This window comes from Taudactylus pleione, unplaced genomic scaffold, assembly GCF_031769625.1.
Source record: "Taudactylus pleione unplaced genomic scaffold, aTauple2 ptg000685l, whole genome shotgun sequence".
NCBI lineage: Eukaryota > Metazoa > Chordata > Amphibia > Anura > Myobatrachidae > Taudactylus > Taudactylus pleione.
The window spans coordinates 5,178,600-5,198,004 of record NW_028285087.1 but is presented as its reverse complement, the minus strand read 5'-3'; the positions used below and the strand labels follow the sequence as shown (position 1 = coordinate 5,198,004).

The 19,405-nt window shown below is 49.2% G+C and overlaps 1 protein-coding gene across 1 annotated transcript; it reads left to right on the top strand.

The window, feature by feature from the left end:
- The first annotated feature begins 869 nt into the window (after positions 1-869).
- TPI1 (triosephosphate isomerase 1) lies at positions 870-18,660 on the top strand. Its single transcript, XM_088456094.1, has 7 exons — positions 870-1,064; positions 9,834-9,957; positions 10,042-10,126; positions 16,577-16,709; positions 16,903-16,988; positions 18,014-18,101; positions 18,366-18,660. The coding sequence occupies exons 1-7, from the start codon at positions 953-955 to the stop codon at positions 18,482-18,484; spliced, it is 747 nt and encodes a 248-aa protein (XP_088312220.1). The 5' UTR covers positions 870-952; the 3' UTR covers positions 18,485-18,660.
- Positions 18,661-19,405: the final 745 nt, after the last annotated feature.

Here is a 19,405-nt window from a genome sequence, read left to right as displayed (position 1 = left end):
AGTAAAGGGTACACAGAACAATACATTACATTACAGTAACCAACTTATAAACAGAACACAAGTAACAATTAGCAACACAATTCTCCATACACAGTACAGCTGGGAAGGTGAAGGCTGTCATAGAAGTGCTAGAGAAGAAGGCTGTGTTACAATGGGGAGGAGGATTCTGCTCCTAGAAGCTTACAATCTAGGGGCCATAGTGGGAATCTAAACCATGACCTCAGTGCTGTGAGGCAGTAATGCTAACCATTACACCGTCTGTGCTGCCCTGTACCTTATGATCAGACGTGCAGTCCACATTACCCGTCGTAATCGTATGCAGATCGTGCCGTGTATTTGCGCATTCAATGCATCGTGCGTCCGACCGTGAGCGGCGTCATTTGAGTGACATTTTCCTCTATTTAAATCTATTATGATTGCATGTTTTTAGTGAAACACACGATCAATTGTATCACGACCCGTCGTATAGGGGCGAATGATCGTATGTGAGATCGTATGTACATCGTGTGTAAAAAAAAAGCACCAAATCGTGCAGCGGGGACTGCCAGAAGCTGGCGGGGAGTTCAAGGGAAATCGTATGCTGAGTCGCATCTTATGCTGGTCGTACTAGTGTATGGCCATGCTTCACTTCTGTCTCTTCCATATATTCATTTTGGGGTCTTGGAATAAATTACTATGGTAAAATGAAGCGAGTATAGTGACAGTATGTTACTGCAGTGACCCTGGCAAGTGACAACAGTGTATCGGGGGATTGCCCACAACAAAAATGGCGCCTGGGAGCGAAGGCGTGTCCCATCTATCAGAGCGCCGATGGGCGGTGCTAGCGCGGCTCCCTGCCAGTAAGTGGGCGTGTCCTCAGTGCATATTTAAAGACGCATCGCGGAGAAGCTGCTCTTGTTACCGCCGCACCGGATTATCTAAAGAGACCGCACTGTACCCAGTCGTTGCCGCCATGTCTCCAAGGAAGTTCTTCGTGGGGGGAAACTGGAAGTTGAATGGTAACAAGAAGAGCCTGGGGGAGCTGATCAACACCCTGAACAGCGCCAAGATCAATGCGGAGACCGGTAGGAGAGCCCATGTTCCAATACAGACATTAATGACAAAATTACTTGTAGTGGTATTATTAATTGTATTTGTCCCCTGATCAATAAGGCGATCACTGTCTCTATCCTAATCACTAGTGATTATTAGCAGAGGCTGGTTGTGTGCGCCCTGATCCGTGTGATTGCTAGCAATCAATGATTAATACAGTTATTGCCAATGATTGTTGCCTCTGTTGCATGAGCAGTCTCCTGTGATTGCATTACCTAAGGATGGTCATGTACTCTGCCTGACCAGTACAGTTACTGTCTCTAGATCAGTGCAGTGGTCATTGTATCTAGGTAATTTGTGTGGAGTTTGTATGTTCTACCTATAAACATTCTGACAATAATAAGTTAACCCTAGTGCATGTGTGTGTCTCTGTGGGAATTCAGTTCAGTGCGTTGGACACTATGTGCCATTCCGGAATGGCACATCGCGCACCTCTATGGGGAAAACTTGCGATTCTGGCCCTACAGTATATGGCTGATGTGTGCAGTTGGGCATCGTGGCAATGCCTGGCATCGCGTTCAGCTGCATTTGCCCCCTCCTCCCATGTGGTAGGGAATATAGAGTGTAAGCACCACTGAGACTGATATAGTGTGTGTGTGTGTGTGTGTGTGGAACTGAAGTGATATATATTACTTTATTGGGCTAGAACATGTACCCTAATCCCTTCCAATACTTTAGCTGCATACACACACAACGATTTGTTACCAACGATTTTATGAACGATTTTCTGTCAGATTTTTTAAAGTGTAATGAATGATTTTTATGAACTACAAAATGATTTTTGCATATTTCCTTAATGAAAATCGTTAATTTGACAAGTCTGACTGAACTACAAACGTGAACGCGCATGAACAATAATTGTTCATCATTTGACTCAGAAAGTGAACGATTTTTTTAAACGATTATCGTTAAACTATATCGTTTAACGATTATCGTTCAAAAAATCGTGTGTATGCAGCTTAATGGAGCGTACACACGGTCAGATTTGTCAGATGAACGACTAAACGATTTGGACGATTTGACCAAAGATTTGAACGATTGAACGATTTTTGACTGCATTAAAATGAATGGAATCGTCCAAGTCTGACTGCAAACCCATCAGATGTCAGATATCGTTATCTGACAAACGGGAACGCGCATCGTTGATCGTCCATCGTTCAGGCATGTCAGATATGAACGATTTTCCATCAGATATGAACGACTGAACGATTTTTAAATCGTTATCGTCCATATCTGAAGAAAAAATCTGATCGTGTGTATGCACCATAAGTATTAATTTCTGTGGATCATTATTAGCCATGGTTCTGCTGAATAATTGCTAGCTCTATAACTAGGCCCTTACGAATGGCAGTCAACGTCCGCTAGACCTACTGTTCCATGATAGATACGATTTCAACATGTTTGTATATGATCCCAAAAGTGCTGTGCAATAGTCTCTCATCTATTCTCTAGTTCCAGACTGTCTGTCCGATGGCATCAACCACTGACCTGGCTGTGCAATGGGGGGGATAGTAGGTGCCTGTGGCTCAGCTAATAGGCTTGGCCCAGAGCAGCCCACTGCTGGAAGTGTCAGGTTGCCAGCCTGGGCCTGTATCTCCATCTTGCTAGGAACAGAGATATTGGCAGAAATATGGTAGTGTGTCGCTATAACTGATATAGAAATATTGTAATCAATTTGCTCCCACTTAACACTTAGTAATGAGCCTTTTATCACTTTTAGCATTAAAACAAGTTGCTGAAGTCCTTTTTAGTTGTATGGGCTTTGTATTGACAATGAGCGGTGTCAGAGACTTACTGCTCACTGAGCACTTTGAAACTCGCCAGGTAATCATCTGGCGTCCAGCTGCACCGGCGAGTGGTAATGACCCAGCGGGTAGCCGGCATCTAGGACATTACCCACAAAGCTCTGTCTCCTGGCCCCACTCTCTGCCCCCACCCTCCTGCTTCTTGCACTGATTCTCTTCACTTGCGGGCGAGGGGCAGGTAAAATAACAGTACTGCTAGGGTTGGTTGCCAGCAGCAGTTAATGACTTAGGGGCTCATTTATCAACAAGCGATGAGTTTTAAAACTCGTTGCGTATGATAAATGGTGCTCCAGCCAATCGGCTCCCAACTGTCATTTTTCAAACAGATGGCAGTTGGGAGCTGTTTGGCTGGAGCACCATTTATCATACGCTAGGGGTTTTAAAACTTTTTGAGTATGGTAAAACTAGTTGATAAACGAGCCCCTAAGAGTGGCAGCGAGAGTGGGCACTAAATTGTGGGTTTTTTTTTTTTTTTAACATTGTTAAATGGAGCCCTTAGTTTGTCACTGTGCAGCCAGTATCTTCTGTGTCTTTCATTGCATCTAGGTTAAATGCCCCGATTATGGCTACTTCCTGCACAGTGTATTGATCGTTGGTGAGGTCGGTCCATTTATCTGTGAATCAATGGACTGTGTAATAATAATAAATTGTGTCCTCCATATAACCTTCTGCTCATCGTGACTGGAGGCACCGTGCTTTCTATATCTGATACAGACCAGCACACAAATAAGCGAGGTGCAACATAGAAATATATATATATCTATATCTATATCCCCTACATGACTGGGATTGGAGTGACCTGCTACCTCCGGTCTTACTAATTGGGCCTAGGTTCCATTACCCCAAGCGTGGTGGGTGCCTTTATATGAAGTGACTATGAAAGGGGTTAATGGCTGAGTGACATGCAGGGAACGAGGTAACTGTTTCCTGTTACTAAGGCAGCGTATACAGGGAATATGAAGTAAGCCTTCAACCACAGAAATGCATGTGACGTGTACGCGTGTAACGGTGTAGATGTGTACATGTGAGATTTGTCTTCCTAATGAGAATTCTGCCTCTTACATGGGATGCTGGTTTGTACCTACAGGCTGCAAGATGCTCCTGCTCCTCTATCTAATGCATCACTGACCTAAATGACCTTGAAAGTGGGGTGGTGTCTGCATGGGCCTGGCCAGTGTTTAGGATGAACTTCCCCTATAGGGTAGATCATAATCTGTGCACTGTCTGGGCTGCAGTGCACTGTACGGAACCACAGCCAGGGGCCACATTACACGCTGGTCCAGGCACCAGACTGTATATGGAGGCAGAAGGGGGTGGCCCAGAATGCATTGCGAATGGAACTGAGGTGAGAGATGCTGAATGCAGTACGTGGTGTAACAAGATCAAAGGAGAGGTTATAGCCCAAAATTCAGTGCTAGACCCAGAATATAGTTCAGTTGAAGATAGAACAATAGGGAGAGATGCAGGAGCCGGTATACAGCACAAAGCAATGCAGATAGATGTCATTATTTAGAAGTGTGACTACATTGTGGTGCTGCTGCCTACTAGAGGCTGTGGCTGTCTCTTGCTTCAGCTGTCTCTGTGCTCTCAGGCACGTCCACGCTCTGCAGTGTCAGACTTAAAGGGACCGTAGCAGTGACATGCAGGCAGTAATGTGGCTGTACACGCTCTGCTCTGTGCCAGCTCTCCTCCAGGACATGCTGCTTGCTATCTATGCCCCCAGGCGAGGTTGCATCGCTCCAGCAGACAGACTGATAGTCTTTCAAGTGACCTTTCACCCTGCCTGCCTGTGACAGCTGAATAGAGGCCTAAAAACAGCCCTGACCTTTCAGACTGCTCTGCACTTGCCATAGTGTGAAGGTCCTGACTTTTAACCTTTTCAGGTGCCCAAAATAAACGATATGATTATCTGAAAATAGCCGAGCGAAGGGTATTAGGGTTGTTCGCCTGCGTGTAATTTATACTGTACTTGTGTGTATTCTCGGTGTCTGGATATATATGAGCAGACTGGTACTCTGCTGCGTATGACACTGATAATTAGCAGAGGGATCCTGTGATTAGATATAAAATGTCTGGTTTGGGTTCTTTACAGGTCAGAGAAAACTGGGGCCTATGGGGGTTATCTGCACACTTAAGCTGATCAATTGATCGCCCAATATATCTACTGCCCGTCGGGCAGTGTACCCGCGATATGTCGGTGAATGTTGGTGTTCACCGACATATCGCATTGGCTGTGCTGCACAGCCGATGGACAGATGTTTGCTGCCCGCCCACAAACAGCGGCAGGGCAAGGAGGGGAGTGGGATACGCCCCCCTGCCTGCAGGGACTTGCACCCTAGTCTCCTGGGACCTGCAGGCAGATGATAGTTGTTCGTACACACTGAACCACCATCTGCAGATCACTCGATCTGCAGATATCTGTATAGTGTGTGCCCACCTCAATACTCAATAAGCACATAAGTGATGTCCAGATTATATCTGATTCTATAGGTGCCCACACACTAGGCGATTATCTGCACGATTTCGATGCATTGTAACGATAAATGGGTCAAATTTGTGTAAATCGTGCAGTTCCCCCTGATCACTTTATGCACGGTATAGTTTGTCCAGGACTGCTGGGGAGTTCAAGGGAAATAGTTAATGACATTGCATCGTTTGCGAGTCGTTTAGAGTGTGGGCACCTTATGTCTGATGTACCTTCTGTTACAGACGCATATGCGCAGAAGTGAGATTATGCATTTTTGCGCACATTTGGTCTATTCTGAGCCGGGCAGTTCTCTGCAGGATCCCGCTTTGCATGAAACTAGGCTGTAACACACGAGACATCTCATAGTGGGTGAGAAGCTAAAGCTCCATAAGTCGCACACAGGACTGAAGCCTGTTTTGGACAGATCTCTTGAACTTGGCATGGGGCAAGTGCTGATTCTAATGATGGCGGTTGCAGCAGTTACCGTAAAATCCCAGAGCAGCGCTGCTCCTGCGGTGTCCAAGCAATCTGTATAACCGAGTGGATTAAGCAAAATCAACAGTAACAGTGCTCATGTATACTGCAACAATTATATGTAATAACCACTTGGAGGATTTCCATTCATATGGAGCATAAGCTGAAGACACTACATCCAGACTGTCTGGTAAATGCCCAAGTGCCCAGGAGGTTGTAACTACCCTTAAAGAATGTGCCCTTAGGACTACTGGCACCTCATGTCCCCTTCTCTTGTAACCCTGCACAATGCCATCTCAGCTTGATCTTGTCAGCATATGTTTAGACAGAGCCTGTCCATGATGTCCTACAGGCTGTGGGCAAAAAGATCAGTCCTCAGTTCCTGCATTCCGTACAGGTAATTCAGAATTGCCCTGGATCTAACCAGGGCATGTAATTCAGCATTGCTCGGTTGTGGGCAGAGGCTAAAGTTTGATTCCTTGATTTATATGAAAAGTTGAAGCTGCCTTTTGTAGTAGATACCAGATACACCTGTTGAAGACCCCTTGCCCATGGTGCAGACATTATTGCATCGAATACTAGGAAATGGTAAATGGGGGAAAAATCTTATTTCCTGCCTTTAGTACATCAAAAAAGGTTGGGTACAGGATGCTGACACTCAGGGTTCTGGTGTCCGTATCCTGACACCGGCATCTTGACAAGTTTAGAATACAGACACTTGTCGGTAAGTATCCTGACCCTTTCCCTAGTGTCTAACCCTTCCCCACCACTTACCATCGGGAGACCGGCGCTGAGATTCTGACTGGTGTAAGGATTTCGGCACCAGCGTCCCAACAGCCAGTATTGAAACTACTTCCCATCAAATACTGTGACGCACTCCTCTGCAGCTTGGCAATGACCACTCCATTTCCATTCAGGCAAATATTGGACATTTGGGTCTGGCCTGGGCTTTTTAAGAAGCGCTCCCCAAGCCACTAAACCACAGGCAGCATAGCGGAAACAGGGCAACCCCCGTAGTAATTCCATCCTGTGAGCTGTCCTATCTTTTGGCTGCACGCTTGGACCTTCCTCTCTAAACAGTGTCCTGCAGATAAGGCCACACCATGACTGTTTCCTGGGAGCCAGAAGAACTGCCAGCTACTAGTTGCTGGTCCTTGGAGAAGTGACTAGTCCAAATGAGGGCAGTGTGACCCGTACACCCTGTGTCCTCACTTATCTCATCGATGTTGCTTCCACCCCTGTATATTCTATAAATCCTGCATTGATGCCACCACCCATCTAGTTAATGGTTTTAATTTGTTCAGGTGGCCGAACTATGGTTCCTGTATACTTGCTGCTGGTCTTCCCTTCAGCAGACTCCAAAATAATGTAATAACTAAAACTAATGGGTGCAGTTCAGAGTTTTGGAGGCGGGTTAAGGGTCCATCTTGCAACACTGCTTGCCCACCAGTATACCTAGCCTGACCCGGGGGAGAAGACTGCTATCCACTTGCTGATTAACATGAGCGATTGAAAGAGAACTATATTATCATTCAATCGCTCATTAATTGTGCACAAATCGGGCATGAAAATATCGGAAACTACCAGCAATGCGCACTCCCGCTGGTCATTTCCGACATCATTCATCGCCTGAACATGCCGATCGATCTGCCGTTAACGACCGATTGACAGTGTTCAGGGAAGAGGGAGGATACCTGCACCACTGAATGACCTATCATTCAGTGTAGGCAATGCAGGGGAAGAGGAGCGACTGTACAATTACAACGTGTTAATCGTACTTCTCAGTATCTGCTAGTGGATACGCAACTTTATACATGTGCCGCTGCACTCCTCTACCCAGCTGACTAATGACCCATACACAATGGCATTTGACGTAAATCTATATCCTATAAATCTTTGTCCACCTGAAGGCCAGCCAAGGGTTTCTGGTGGCCACTAAAGTTGCTAACATTAGACCAAATGATATCACATGGTGGTCTGCCTTAGAGCATATATCTATGGGTGCAGTGCTGTATCTTGCCAGGACTGCGCCCTGTGTTGGCCTACGCCCCCTGACCCAATGATGTCAGAGTCACGCAGTGGGGGCGGGAGGTACCAGTGCCCGGAAGTGCAGCATTGGGAGGCTGCAGTGTGCATGGCTGGAGTGTCCAAATGAAGCTTCAGGCAGTATGGCCGTAACTAGGGGGGTGTGACCAGTGCCGCAGCACAGAGCGTAGGGCTCTGAGTGGCACAGACTCTGCCTTGCAGTCCCTTGCGTCTGGCTCGCACGCCCTGTATGGGTGTGACATGTTGGGTAGGTGGTTTGTATGTCGACCGTGACATGTTGACATTCATCATTTCTACGCAGCTTAACCATAACCTACACCCATAGCCTAACCATATCTTCCCCTGCGGCGCCTAACCCTACTCATTGGCATTCTAAGAATTACATTGTAAATGTGACTATGTGGTATCTGCCGACATGCTGAACCATGTCGCTCATTGGGAATGTCGACCATGTGACAATCCCATACGTACTGTATGTCTTCCTCTAACCACGGAGGTTGTGAGTCTGATTCTGATCTGCGCCCTGTTAGGTTAATTGTGTTTATTACGAAGCCCAAGTGATTTAAATGATTTATTATCTGTAAATAAAATACGGAAGCAAATGATCGCAAAAGATGTTGTTTGTGTAAAACAGTTGTGTTATTGTGATGTTTAAACAAGTGCAATTCTACAGTAAGTATGGCAAAGGACTATCCGATTTTAATGTCACTCGTCGTTACTGTTCCACAAGGGGTCCGCAGCGCATTACAAGGTACATAGACACTGTATATGTGTACATACAGTATAAACTGAGTCACTTCCAGTGTAGAACATTGCAGGACATGGTTTATAAACATTGCTGCATCAGCAGTCACAATACCCAAGGGATAGGTGCCGCTGTAGGCAGTGGGGAGGAGATAATGGTATAAGTGAGGGAGGGCAAAGCACATGAGGGAAGAGGGCCCTGCTCGTGAGCTGACAGTCTGAAGGGGAGGGCTACCTCCCAAACCTATACAACAGACAAGAGTGCATTATGTCTATATAAAACAACAAAGTATACATCTAATCTAGAACTCCTCCATACTGTAATCCCTACTGTAGAAGTAGCTTCTTTATAGAAGCTTTCAGACTATAGTATTGCCTTTATGTGCTCACATTGTGTATTGATCACCCTAGTTAGATGCGTCCTCGTACATCTGGCCTCCTTGCGTGTTAATCAGCACTTCTAGTCGCGCTGTGGCGTGACTCTGTAGTACCGACTTCCTGCGACTTTTTACCTTCAAATGTCTTATTTGCACTGTGCAAGCAGAAGTGCTATGCGGCATGCCTATATTCTGTGTGACCGCGGGCGTATCTGCATGTGAAATGCTACGTTATACTGTCAGCGGCTGTAACACTGTAACATAGCATTTCACACGCAGTCACACACAGAACATAGGCATGCAGCATATCATATTAATCAGCAGAAGCTGCTTGTGCTAAATATTCACACCGCACTGCAAAGAAGACTCATTTGAAGGTAAGTTGCATGAAAGACGCTTGGCGCTAGAGACTCAGAGCTCCCATGTTATGTGTAGCGCGACTTGTAGCGCGCGGAAGAGATGTATGTGGATTTCTGGATACTCCATTTCTTTTCCAAATAACCGGCCTTCAGCGTTCCCTCCCCTCAGCAGGACATGTTACCTGATCGGTGATCGGCCACATATAGCCAGCTGGCAGTGCCACACTACCACCTGTCCCCTCTACTTACAGTATATTCTAGCTCAGATGCTTGTTTCATAGGAAGCTGATTTTTGTACAGGGCGTGGAAACCATTATAAGCTCTCTGCTTCTGCTGGGGGAAAGTGCACATGATATCTGAATGTATGATTAGTGTTGGTATTGGCACATAATGGCTCTTGGCTGATGTGTAACTTTCTGGCCCTCAATACAAGCTATAAAAATGAAATCTATTTTCTTTATTCCTCTAGAGGTAGTGTGTGGTGCCCCCTCAATTTACATGGACTTTGCACGTCAGAAGCTGGACGCTAAATTTGCAGTCGCTGCACAGAATTGCTACAAAGTGGCAAGTGGTGCGTTCACCGGGGAGATCAGGTGTGTATGTGTATATAATGTGTATGTTCATGGTATACACTGTTGCAGAAGTCTGTAGCTGACACAATCCTGATCTCATCCCAGCCCAGCTATGATTAAAGATATTGGTGCTACCTGGGTGATTCTTGGACATTCCGAGAGGCGACACGTTTTTGGGGAATCCGATGAGGTGAGATCCTGGTCTAACCAAAGTGTCCTGACTGGTGTGATCTTGTGGTAATCATTACCCTGTATTTTAAAGGCAAGGAAACAGAATTTTGGGCATTATATAAATATACTGTATTTAATATTAAACAAATTAGAATTGTATACTATATCCTTTCCATTTGTCATAAGGTGATGGTTGCTTTTTCCCTGCTTCTGACAGAGCTCCTCCTATCTTGTTTTAAACTACTGAAAGCTTATAGTCTCCTAGGTAACAACATTTAATGTTCTGCGTGGACTGGTACTTTTACATACCAGGACATAGGGGTCTATGTACTAAGGAGTGACAGAGTGAAAAGTGATAAGTCTGTGATAAGGTGCCAGCCAGTCGGCTCCCAACTGTCATTTTCTACTTCAGGGTCCATAGGGTATCCACAGGATACCTTGGGGTATAGGTGTGACGTCAGTCGCAGGGCACCAAAGAGTTAAGCTTTCAGCCTCCCAGGATGCACTAGGTCCCCCTCCTATACCCCGCCCCCGGGCCAAGGCACCTCAGTTTAGTTTGGTGCCCGGCCGGAGTCGGGTGCACCTGTTGGAGTGGGGGCTAGAAGAGCCCCTGAAGCTTTTTCTTCATGCAGCTGTGGCTGCACATCTGGATGAACAGCATGGACAGTCAGTCCTGACGTCCATGCTGTCTTCCCTACACCCCGCCGGTACCAGAACGCCGGTACTGATCCGGGGATGCTGGTGGGCGTCTGGGGTCACAGCTAGCGGTGACCCCAGATGCTCCGGACCATGGCCGGATTCAAGGGGGACAGAGGTAAGCAGCGGGGTCCCGCGGTGGGTCCCCGCTGATCACATGGTCCTAAGTCCCCAGGCAGGGGGCTCCCTGGGGACTGGCTGCAGCGTGGAGCCAGGCGACCAACCTGCGCTTCCACTAGCCCCTGGGACAGCGGACCGCAGCAGAGCGGTAGCGCTGCGGCGTCCCAGGGGTTAAATGCATGCCAGGGGAGCGCGCCTTCCCTGTCTCACAGCCGGCGCCTCCCCCGCTGCACACAGCCCTCTCTGCACTGTGCTGACTGGTCCTGTGTCAGCGCTCCTCCCCCAGGCCAGCTTCTCTCTGCTCCTCGGCGGCCATCTTCTCTGCAACGCATGGTGAACGCTGCTGGAAGTCTGGAAGGAAGCATCGTGGTCTGGGTCCCCCCGCATACCTCTCCTCCGCTGTGGCTCAGGTCTGTGTATGCAGCGCTGTGTCCTACCAGGCCCTGTGTCTGTGTAGTTGAGTGATCAGCGCTGTTAGTGCAGGAATTGTTATTTCTCTGCATTGTATGTGACTGTGCTAGCGCTGCCTGTAACTATTCTTCTCTAAACTGTCAGCTTTATTACTGTCCCTGTTCTTTCTGCTAAAGCCCTTGCGGTGCGGTGCTGCAGGGTGGTCTCTCGCCTATTTAATACTTAATTGGTGAGAGAGGTCACATACGTGGTGCCATCATGTCTGAAAGTGATTTTCCCCTCCGGCTACAGTGTACCACGTGCAAAGTACCGTTAGCGGAGGGGGAGGGTAGCGCGGAGGGCCTTTGCCGGCAGTGTTTGTCCATGGCGCGGCCTATTACGGTTACAGCACCGGTACAGGAGCCGCCCTGGGCTTGTTTCGCTCAGGCGTTAACAGCTTTAGTGGGCCAGTTAGCCCCGCAGCCTGCGTTTACTCCGATGGGTTTGTCCCAGCAGTCTGTGGTGTCGTCACCCATGCAGGGGTTCCCACGACAATTGGTGGTACCCCACAGTCTCCCTATTTTCCCGCTCCCGGGTTCTCAGGAGCCAGCGTGGGTTAACTCCCTGACGAGTTCTTTACAGCACTTGTCGGATGTGTTGCAAGGGGAGTCTGTGATGCGGCCTCATAAAGGGCCGGTGGCGTCTCTGTCCGCTCCTTATGAGGATGACGAAGGGACGTCTGATGATGGGGAGATTCTGGATCCTTACGATCAGGAACCTTTCCATACTAAAGACGCTGATGCTAAGTCCAAAGTATATATTCCTGGACTTATTCGGGCGGTCCGCACAGCCTTGGTGATTGAGGACGAAGTTCCCCCAGCGGCTAAATCTAAGTATGCCTTTTTCAAAGATGTGAAGGGCGATGCCACAGTCTTTCCTCTTTCGGGTCAGTTGGTGGACCATTTAGAGGAGGCGTGGAAACAACCTGGCAAAAGATACCAGCCGCAGAGACGCCTGGCGGTGGCTTATCCGTTCGCGGATAATTATTTTGCTAAGTGTGAATCCCCTCCACAGGTGGATTCTCACGTGACCCGTCTTGTCCGTAGTGCCACATTGCCGATGCCATCCATGTCCTCCCTTAAGGATGCTACGGACCGCAAGGTAGAAATCTGCCTGAAGTCTGCTTATTCCCTTGCAGGGGGGGCAGCACGGCCGGCTATGGCCATTTGCTGGGTTGCCAGAGCGATGGAGCGCTGGGCGGATTCATTAGAGGCTTCTTTTGAATCCGACTGTCCGGCCGAACAAGCGGAGTTGATTGGCAATCTCCGTGATTCGGCCACCTACATCAACGAGGCGGCTCTAGACATTAGTACTCTGGTGTCTAGAATTTCTTCAGCAGCGGTAGCTGCTCGTCGCACCTTGTGGCTGCGATCCTGGAAGGCGGACGCAGATCCAAGAAAGGTCTGGAAGCATTGCCGTTTACCGGAGAAGTTCTCTTCGGTCCGGATCTGGATAAGATTGTGGCCACGCTGGCGGCAGCCAAATCTGCTTGTCTCCCGTCGGCCGCTGCTCCTTCTGGTTCTGGACCATCGTCCTTTCGGTCATCTAGGGCCCAGGGCAGGCCCAAACCACAGTCGTTTCCTCGACAGGCTGGCCCTAAGAAATCGGCCAAGCCCCGGAAACAGGCATGGAGTACCAGACGTCCGGCCCCCAAGCCAGATGACAAGCCTGCGGCCTGACGGTCCGGGTCTCCCCTTGGGGGATCCCAGGGTGGGAGGCCGCCTGCTGCAGTTATCCCGGTGTTGGTCGTTCACTACGACAGACACTTGGGTTCTGGAGGTGGTCTCTCACGGGTACGCCCTCTCCTTCCGGCACAGACCCCCGGCTCGATTCTTCACCACGGGTCTACCATCAGACCGGAACAAGGCTACGGAGCTGCGGAAGGTATTGCACACTATGCTCCAGGCTGGAGTTATAGTGCCTGTTCCATTCTCCCAGAAGGGCCAGGGTTTCTATTCAAATCTATTTTTGGTACAGAAACCCAATGGGTCATATCGTCCGATTCTCAACCTCAAAGCACTCAAGTCTTTGCGGGTCCCGAAGTTTCGGATGGAGACCCTACGGTCCATCATTCTGGCGCTGGAACCTGGGGACTACATGGTGTCATTGGACATACAGGACGCTATGGCGGTCATGGCGGCTTCTTTGCGGCTGCAAGGAGTCCGCATGTTGCCGTACTTGGACGACCTGTTATTGGTGGCAGGATCTCCAGAGCTCCTGTTACACCACTTGGACCTGACCATTGCACTGCTGCAACGGCACGGCTGGCTAATCAACTGGCAGAAGTCCACTCTAATCCCGTCTCGGAGGATTCTGCATCTTGGAGCCTTATTGGACTCGGGACAGCAAAGGATCTTCGTGACTGAGGACAAGATCTCTGCTTTACAGTCAAGGGTGCGCAGTTGTCTGCACAGCCGCCGGGTGTCCTTACACTCGGCGATGAGGTTACTGGGCTCCATGGTGTCTGTGTTCAACATGGTGGAATACGCCCAGTTTCACTCTAGACCTCTGCAGCACCTGATCCTGTCCAAGTGGAACGGCTGCCTCAGTCTCTGAAGTCCCAGACGATTGTGCTCACCCCGGAGGTTCGCCTGTCCCTTGCGTGGTGGTTAAAGACGACCCACCTCAACAAGGGACGTCCGTTCTGGGTTCCAAATTGGGTCCTGTTGACAACGGACGCCAGTCTTCGGGGCTGGGGAGCAGTTTCGGGTCCACACTTGTTCCAGGGCAGGTGGACACCGACAGAAGCGGAGCTTCCAATAAATATCTTGGAACTCCGTGCGGTCTTCAATGCTCTCCTGCAGGCACAGCGGTTTCTCCAGGGTCACCCGGTGCAGGTCCAGTCGGACAATGCTACCACCGTGGCCTACATAAACAGGCAAGGAGGAACTCGCAGTCGGGCGGCTCTCGTAGAGGTCTCTCGGATCCTGGTTTGGGCGGAGCGCAATCTTCCGGCCATATCAGCGGTCTTCATCCCGGGAGTGCTAAATTGGGAGGCGGACTTTCTAAGTCGCCAGGACGTTCATCCAGGGGAATGGTCCCTGCACCCGGACGTTTTTCAACTACTGGTGGACAGGTGGGGTCTTCCAGAAATCGACCTCATGGCGTCCCGGCACAACAACAAGTTGCCGGTGTACGGGTCTCGCACAAGAGACGAAGGGGCGTCTCTGGTGGATGCTCTGTCCGTCCGGTGGACGTTCAGGTTCGCATACCTGTTCCCTCCGGTCTCCCTTCTTCCACGGGTAATCCGGAAATTCAAACAGGAAGGAGGGACGCTCCTGTTGATAGCTCCCGCGTGGCCCAGACGGCACTGGTTCTCAGACCTTCAGGGTCTGTCCGTGGACAGTCCTCTGCGGTTGCCGCTACGACCGGACCTTCTGTCTCAGGGTCCTTGTCTTCACCCGGACCTGACTCGGCTGTCTTTGGCGGCGTGGCTGTTGAGACGGCCATGCTGAGGTCCTGGGGGTTTGCCAGCTCTGTGGTGCGTACCATGTTACGAGCTCGGAAACCGTCTTCTGCGAGGATATACCATCGCGTGTGGCATACGTTCTTCCAGTGGTGTCGACCGAGAGGTTATGCACCGCGGGAGTTTCGTCTGTCTCGGATTCTCGCCTTCCTGCAAGCGGGACTAGATCATGGGCTTCGCCTTGCTTCTTTGAAGGTACAGGTTTCGGCCCTATCTGTCTGGTTTCACCGTAGGATTGCTACAATCCCAGATGTGCGCACCTTTATGCAAGGTGTTCTCCGTATTCAGCCGCCCTTTGTTCCACCTGTGGCGCCTTGGGATTTGGCTGTGGTCCTGAGGGCTCTCCAAGGACCGCTGTTTGAACCACTGGGCTCAGTGGATATTAAATGGCTAACAGCTAAGACTGTTTTCCTTCTAGCTATTGCTTCGGCCAGACGTGTTTCTGAGTTAGGGGCTCTTTCTTGTAGACCCCCTTTCTTGGTTTTTCATGGGAACAGGGCAGTGCTCCGCACTCGGCCCGAGTTTCTTCCCAAAGTTGTTTCCCAGTTTCATGTTAACGAGGAAATAGTTGTTCCGGCCTTTAACTCACCGGGTCTTTCCGTGGGTGAGGCCTCTTTGGATGTTGTGCGGGCCTTAAGGACTTATGTTGACCGCACTTCTTTGTTTAGGAAGTCGGACGCTTTGTTGTCCTCTATGGCTTCTGTAAAAAGGGTTGGCCTGCTTCAAAGCAAACTTTGGCAGCCTGGATCCGTATGGCTATTTCTGAAGCTTATCTTCATGAAGGCCTACCGGTCCCTCCTTCTCTGAAGGCTCATTCCACTAGGTCTGTGGGTCCTTCGTGGGCAGCTCGACGTGGTGCCTCGGCAGTTCAGATCTGCAAGGCTGCTACGTGGTCTTCTGTCCATACCTTCGTGAGGTATTACAGGTTTGACACCTTCGCCTCTCAGGATGCTTCCTTCGGGCGGCGGATTCTCCTTTCTGCACAGGAGCGTCCCCACCCTTAAAGGATACTGCTTTGGGACATCCCCAAGGTATCCTGTGGATACCCTATGGACCCTGAAGTAGAAAATATGAGATATGGTAAGAACTTACCCTTGTTATCTCTATTTCTACGAAGTCCATAGGGTTCCACAGGACTCCCGCCCTGTCGCACCTGTGCTGCAGATGGGCTTTGCTCTGGTCACCGGTTTTCCGTCTCCCTCTGGTGAGAATGTGATTCTTGTATGTGTCCAGATCTTTGTTCTCTCTCTTCCTTCTCCTCCTCCGGCCTATGGCTTGGTAACTAACTGAGGTGCCTTGGCCCGGGGGCGGGGTATAGGAGGGGGACCTAGTGCATCCTGGGAGGCTGAAAGCTTAACTCTTTGGTGCCCTGCGACTGACGTCACACCTATACCCCAAGGTATCCTGTGGAACCCTATGGACTTTGAAAAATATGAGATATGGTAAGAACTTACCCTTGTTATCTCTATTTCTACGAACACAGCCTGTAAGATGACAGTTGGGAGCTGATTGGCTGGCACTTATCACAGACTTATCACTTTTCACTCCTTAGTACATAGACCCCTTGATCAGTTATATTACAAACTTAAGTTACCATGAAAGGATTCTCATCATTTTGGCTGCATTTTAATGGCTATAAGATGGGATGTAGTTCTTGCTCTTGGATGGAAGGTTTAGCAAATAGCCTGCTTTTAATCATACTGTCCTGACTTAAGCCCCCTTCTGTGGTCTGTGCAGCTGATTGGCCAGAAGGTCGCTCATGCATTGTCGGAGAAACTGGATGTAATTGCTTGTATTGGGGAGAAGCTGGACCATCGGGAGGCTGGAATCACTGAGAAAATAGTGTTTGAGCAGACAAAGGCCATTGCAGGTGAGTGCTCGTGGTGACTGGCATTGATGACCCCTGGGCAGCCTCTTACTGACACTGTCTTAATGGGCATTAATGAGTTCTCGAAGCAGCCAATGCCATGTACTATATTTTTCCAGCATCTCTTATTACTTTCTATTTTAGTCCCTATGTAGCTCATACACTGTACTGTAATTAACCCAATCCTCTCTGGCAGATAATGTAAAGGACTGGAGCAAGGTCGTCCTGGCATATGAACCAGTCTGGGCCATTGGTACCGGCAAGACTGCCACACCCCAGCAAGTAAGTGCAAATCCTCCGTAATTCTGAGCAAATACTAACCATGAGATGTTTATGGAAACGCTAACGCTAGGAAAAGGTCCTGATACGGATATATAGGCTATACCGGTGCATTGTTTGCCATTGAACGTGTGTAAGCTGTACTGCGATTGTGCTCGCACAGGATTAGTCAGTGACCGCTAGTCAGTGTTTGGGAGTGGTAATGGGGAGGGGCCAAGCAAATGCAGGCATCTGACTAAATGCGGTTTCATGGGCGTGCATAAATCGGCCATTGCGCTGTCCTGTGCAGTATGAGCTCTGCAGATCAGGAGAGCTGCAGTGTTTGTGGCTGGTGCTGTGATTGCCCGACCCGCGTTGATCTTACTGATGTTTACGCTGTTATGTGTCCGATGACGTACATGAGAAAGTAGCAGTGGGCGGCCCTATGCTCAGCTGTACTTTGGAAATTGCAGATTTTCGCAGCTACCTTCCATGCAAAATCATAACTGCGATTGCATTAGCGTGAAACTCTGAAACAGGCTTAGTGTCCCTTAAACCTCCCCTCTCCTAGGACCACTTACAAAATAAGAGCCTGTACAATCAGATTGCATGTAGATGTGGTTTCACAACAGCAGAGACACAGGCTGGCCGGGCCTGCATTAGAGCATAGGAAACTAAAGTCCCAGCATGCTTTTAGAGGCTGAAAAGTGGGAGGGGATGCTGGGACATGTAGTTTCACAACAGCTGGAGAACCACAGGTTGGCCAGGCCTGCTCTAATATCTCTTTCAATGCATTGTCACAGCTGATTATTATGCTGCTGCCATGTCTGAGACCAAATAAAATAATGGCGATTTTTATACCCGATACAATACACACATTGGCTGCTTCCTCAGGTGTCCTAGGACTTCACAGATCTCTGGAGAGCACCATCTGGATAATGGCTCTCCAATGGTTCTAGAATGAATGGGTCTTGTCTGGATCATGTTACAGGTCTGCACTGTGTATATAAGCTTTCTTGTCTAATGCTGTATAAACATATCTTATCCAGGCCCAGGAGGTGCACGATAAGCTCCGGAAATGGCTGAAGACCAATGTTTCTGAACAAGTTGCCCAATCAACCCGCATCATCTATGGAGGTAACGACTAAGCTTTCTCCTTTTGTATTCCTAGTTTGTAAACCACATGCCTCCTGGCATAACCCATGGACCTTCAGGGGGGTGGTTTGGGTAGATCACGGACAGGACTGACATGGTATTTAAAATGCTGGGAGGGAGAGTATTTAATGTGCATTACCTTTGGAGAACCCTGTGCTATAACCAGCTGACTTGGGATGTTAGAAGTCAGAGCCTATGATGTGGTGTACTGTATTAAAGCTCCGCTGTGTGGTGGTCTCTCTGCAGGTTCAGTCACTGGAGGCACCTGCAAGGAACTGGCGTCTCAACCGGATATCGATGGCTTCCTGGTGGGTGGAGCGTCACTGAAGCCGGAGTTCATTGAGATCATCAATGCCAAGCAATAATCCCCCCCCCCCCACATGTCACCTTCTCATGCGGTTTACCACAAAGCAGTACTGTCTAATGTCCCTCGTTTCATGTCTGGTGACCCTTTGGTGTGAGCCTCCTCTCCCCTGAGGGGATTCTGTATCGGAGCAGTGTGGGTGGTTTAGAATGTGTAATAAATTAAAGACTGCCTAGATTTGTATTTCTTATTGCAGACTTACCTGTAACTTGTGTTCGAGCTTCTCTACATTAGAGCATGTTACAGCTCACTACCAGTATCTACTGTTGAGAATTAACTTCATAGGACTGGTGCAATTATACAGCTTGGGGGGCACATAATGACGGTGATTTGCATTTTGAAGGTTCCTCTTGCCAGTCTTGGGGAATGTTTTATGGGTATACGCTCTGGAAGCTGGCGGATGGAATGCCGACCGCCGGCTTCCAGACATTGTTAGTCCGACTAGGGTCGAGTGACAGGTGTCTAAATCTAGATGCCTGTCATTTTGACCGACCGGTGTCCGGCATCCTGATCGAGCGGATGCCGGGCGCCGCAGTGGACAGCCATGGGGAGCCTGGGAGGTTAGGCTAGGGGGAGGGTTAGGGTTAGGCCCCCCCCCCCCCCCCCCGGACTTGGGCTTACGTGGTGGGGGAGGAGAGAGAGAGGGAGGTTTGGGGGGTAGATAAGGTTAGTGAATACTTATCTAGAGGAGGAAATGTCGGGCAGGCACTGTCGGGATTTGAACCGCCGGCCAGGGGTCCAGCGGTAATTCATACCGATTCCGTTTTATGTTGCAGCAGCCCTGGCACACTTGCATTTTACAGGCCTATAGATGGATTGTATCCCATGTCTCTGCTCCCACTTGTGTTTGAGCGCCCCCTTGTGGTTGTCTACTTCCCTTACTGGTATTAGAGTGGCTTAAAAGATAACGTGGAAAAAAAGG

Excerpts from the sequence above, each read along its gene's own strand:
- TPI1 (XM_088456094.1), top strand. The coding sequence starts at position 953 with ATGTCTCCAAGGAAGTTCTTCGTGGGGGGAAACTGGAAGTTGAATGGT. Across the intron at positions 10,127-16,576 it reads TTTTTGGGGAATCCGATGAG|CTGATTGGCCAGAAGGTCGC; the intron begins GTGAGATCCTGG and ends TGGTCTGTGCAG. Across the intron at positions 16,989-18,013 it reads AGACTGCCACACCCCAGCAA|GCCCAGGAGGTGCACGATAA; the intron begins GTAAGTGCAAAT and ends TATCTTATCCAG.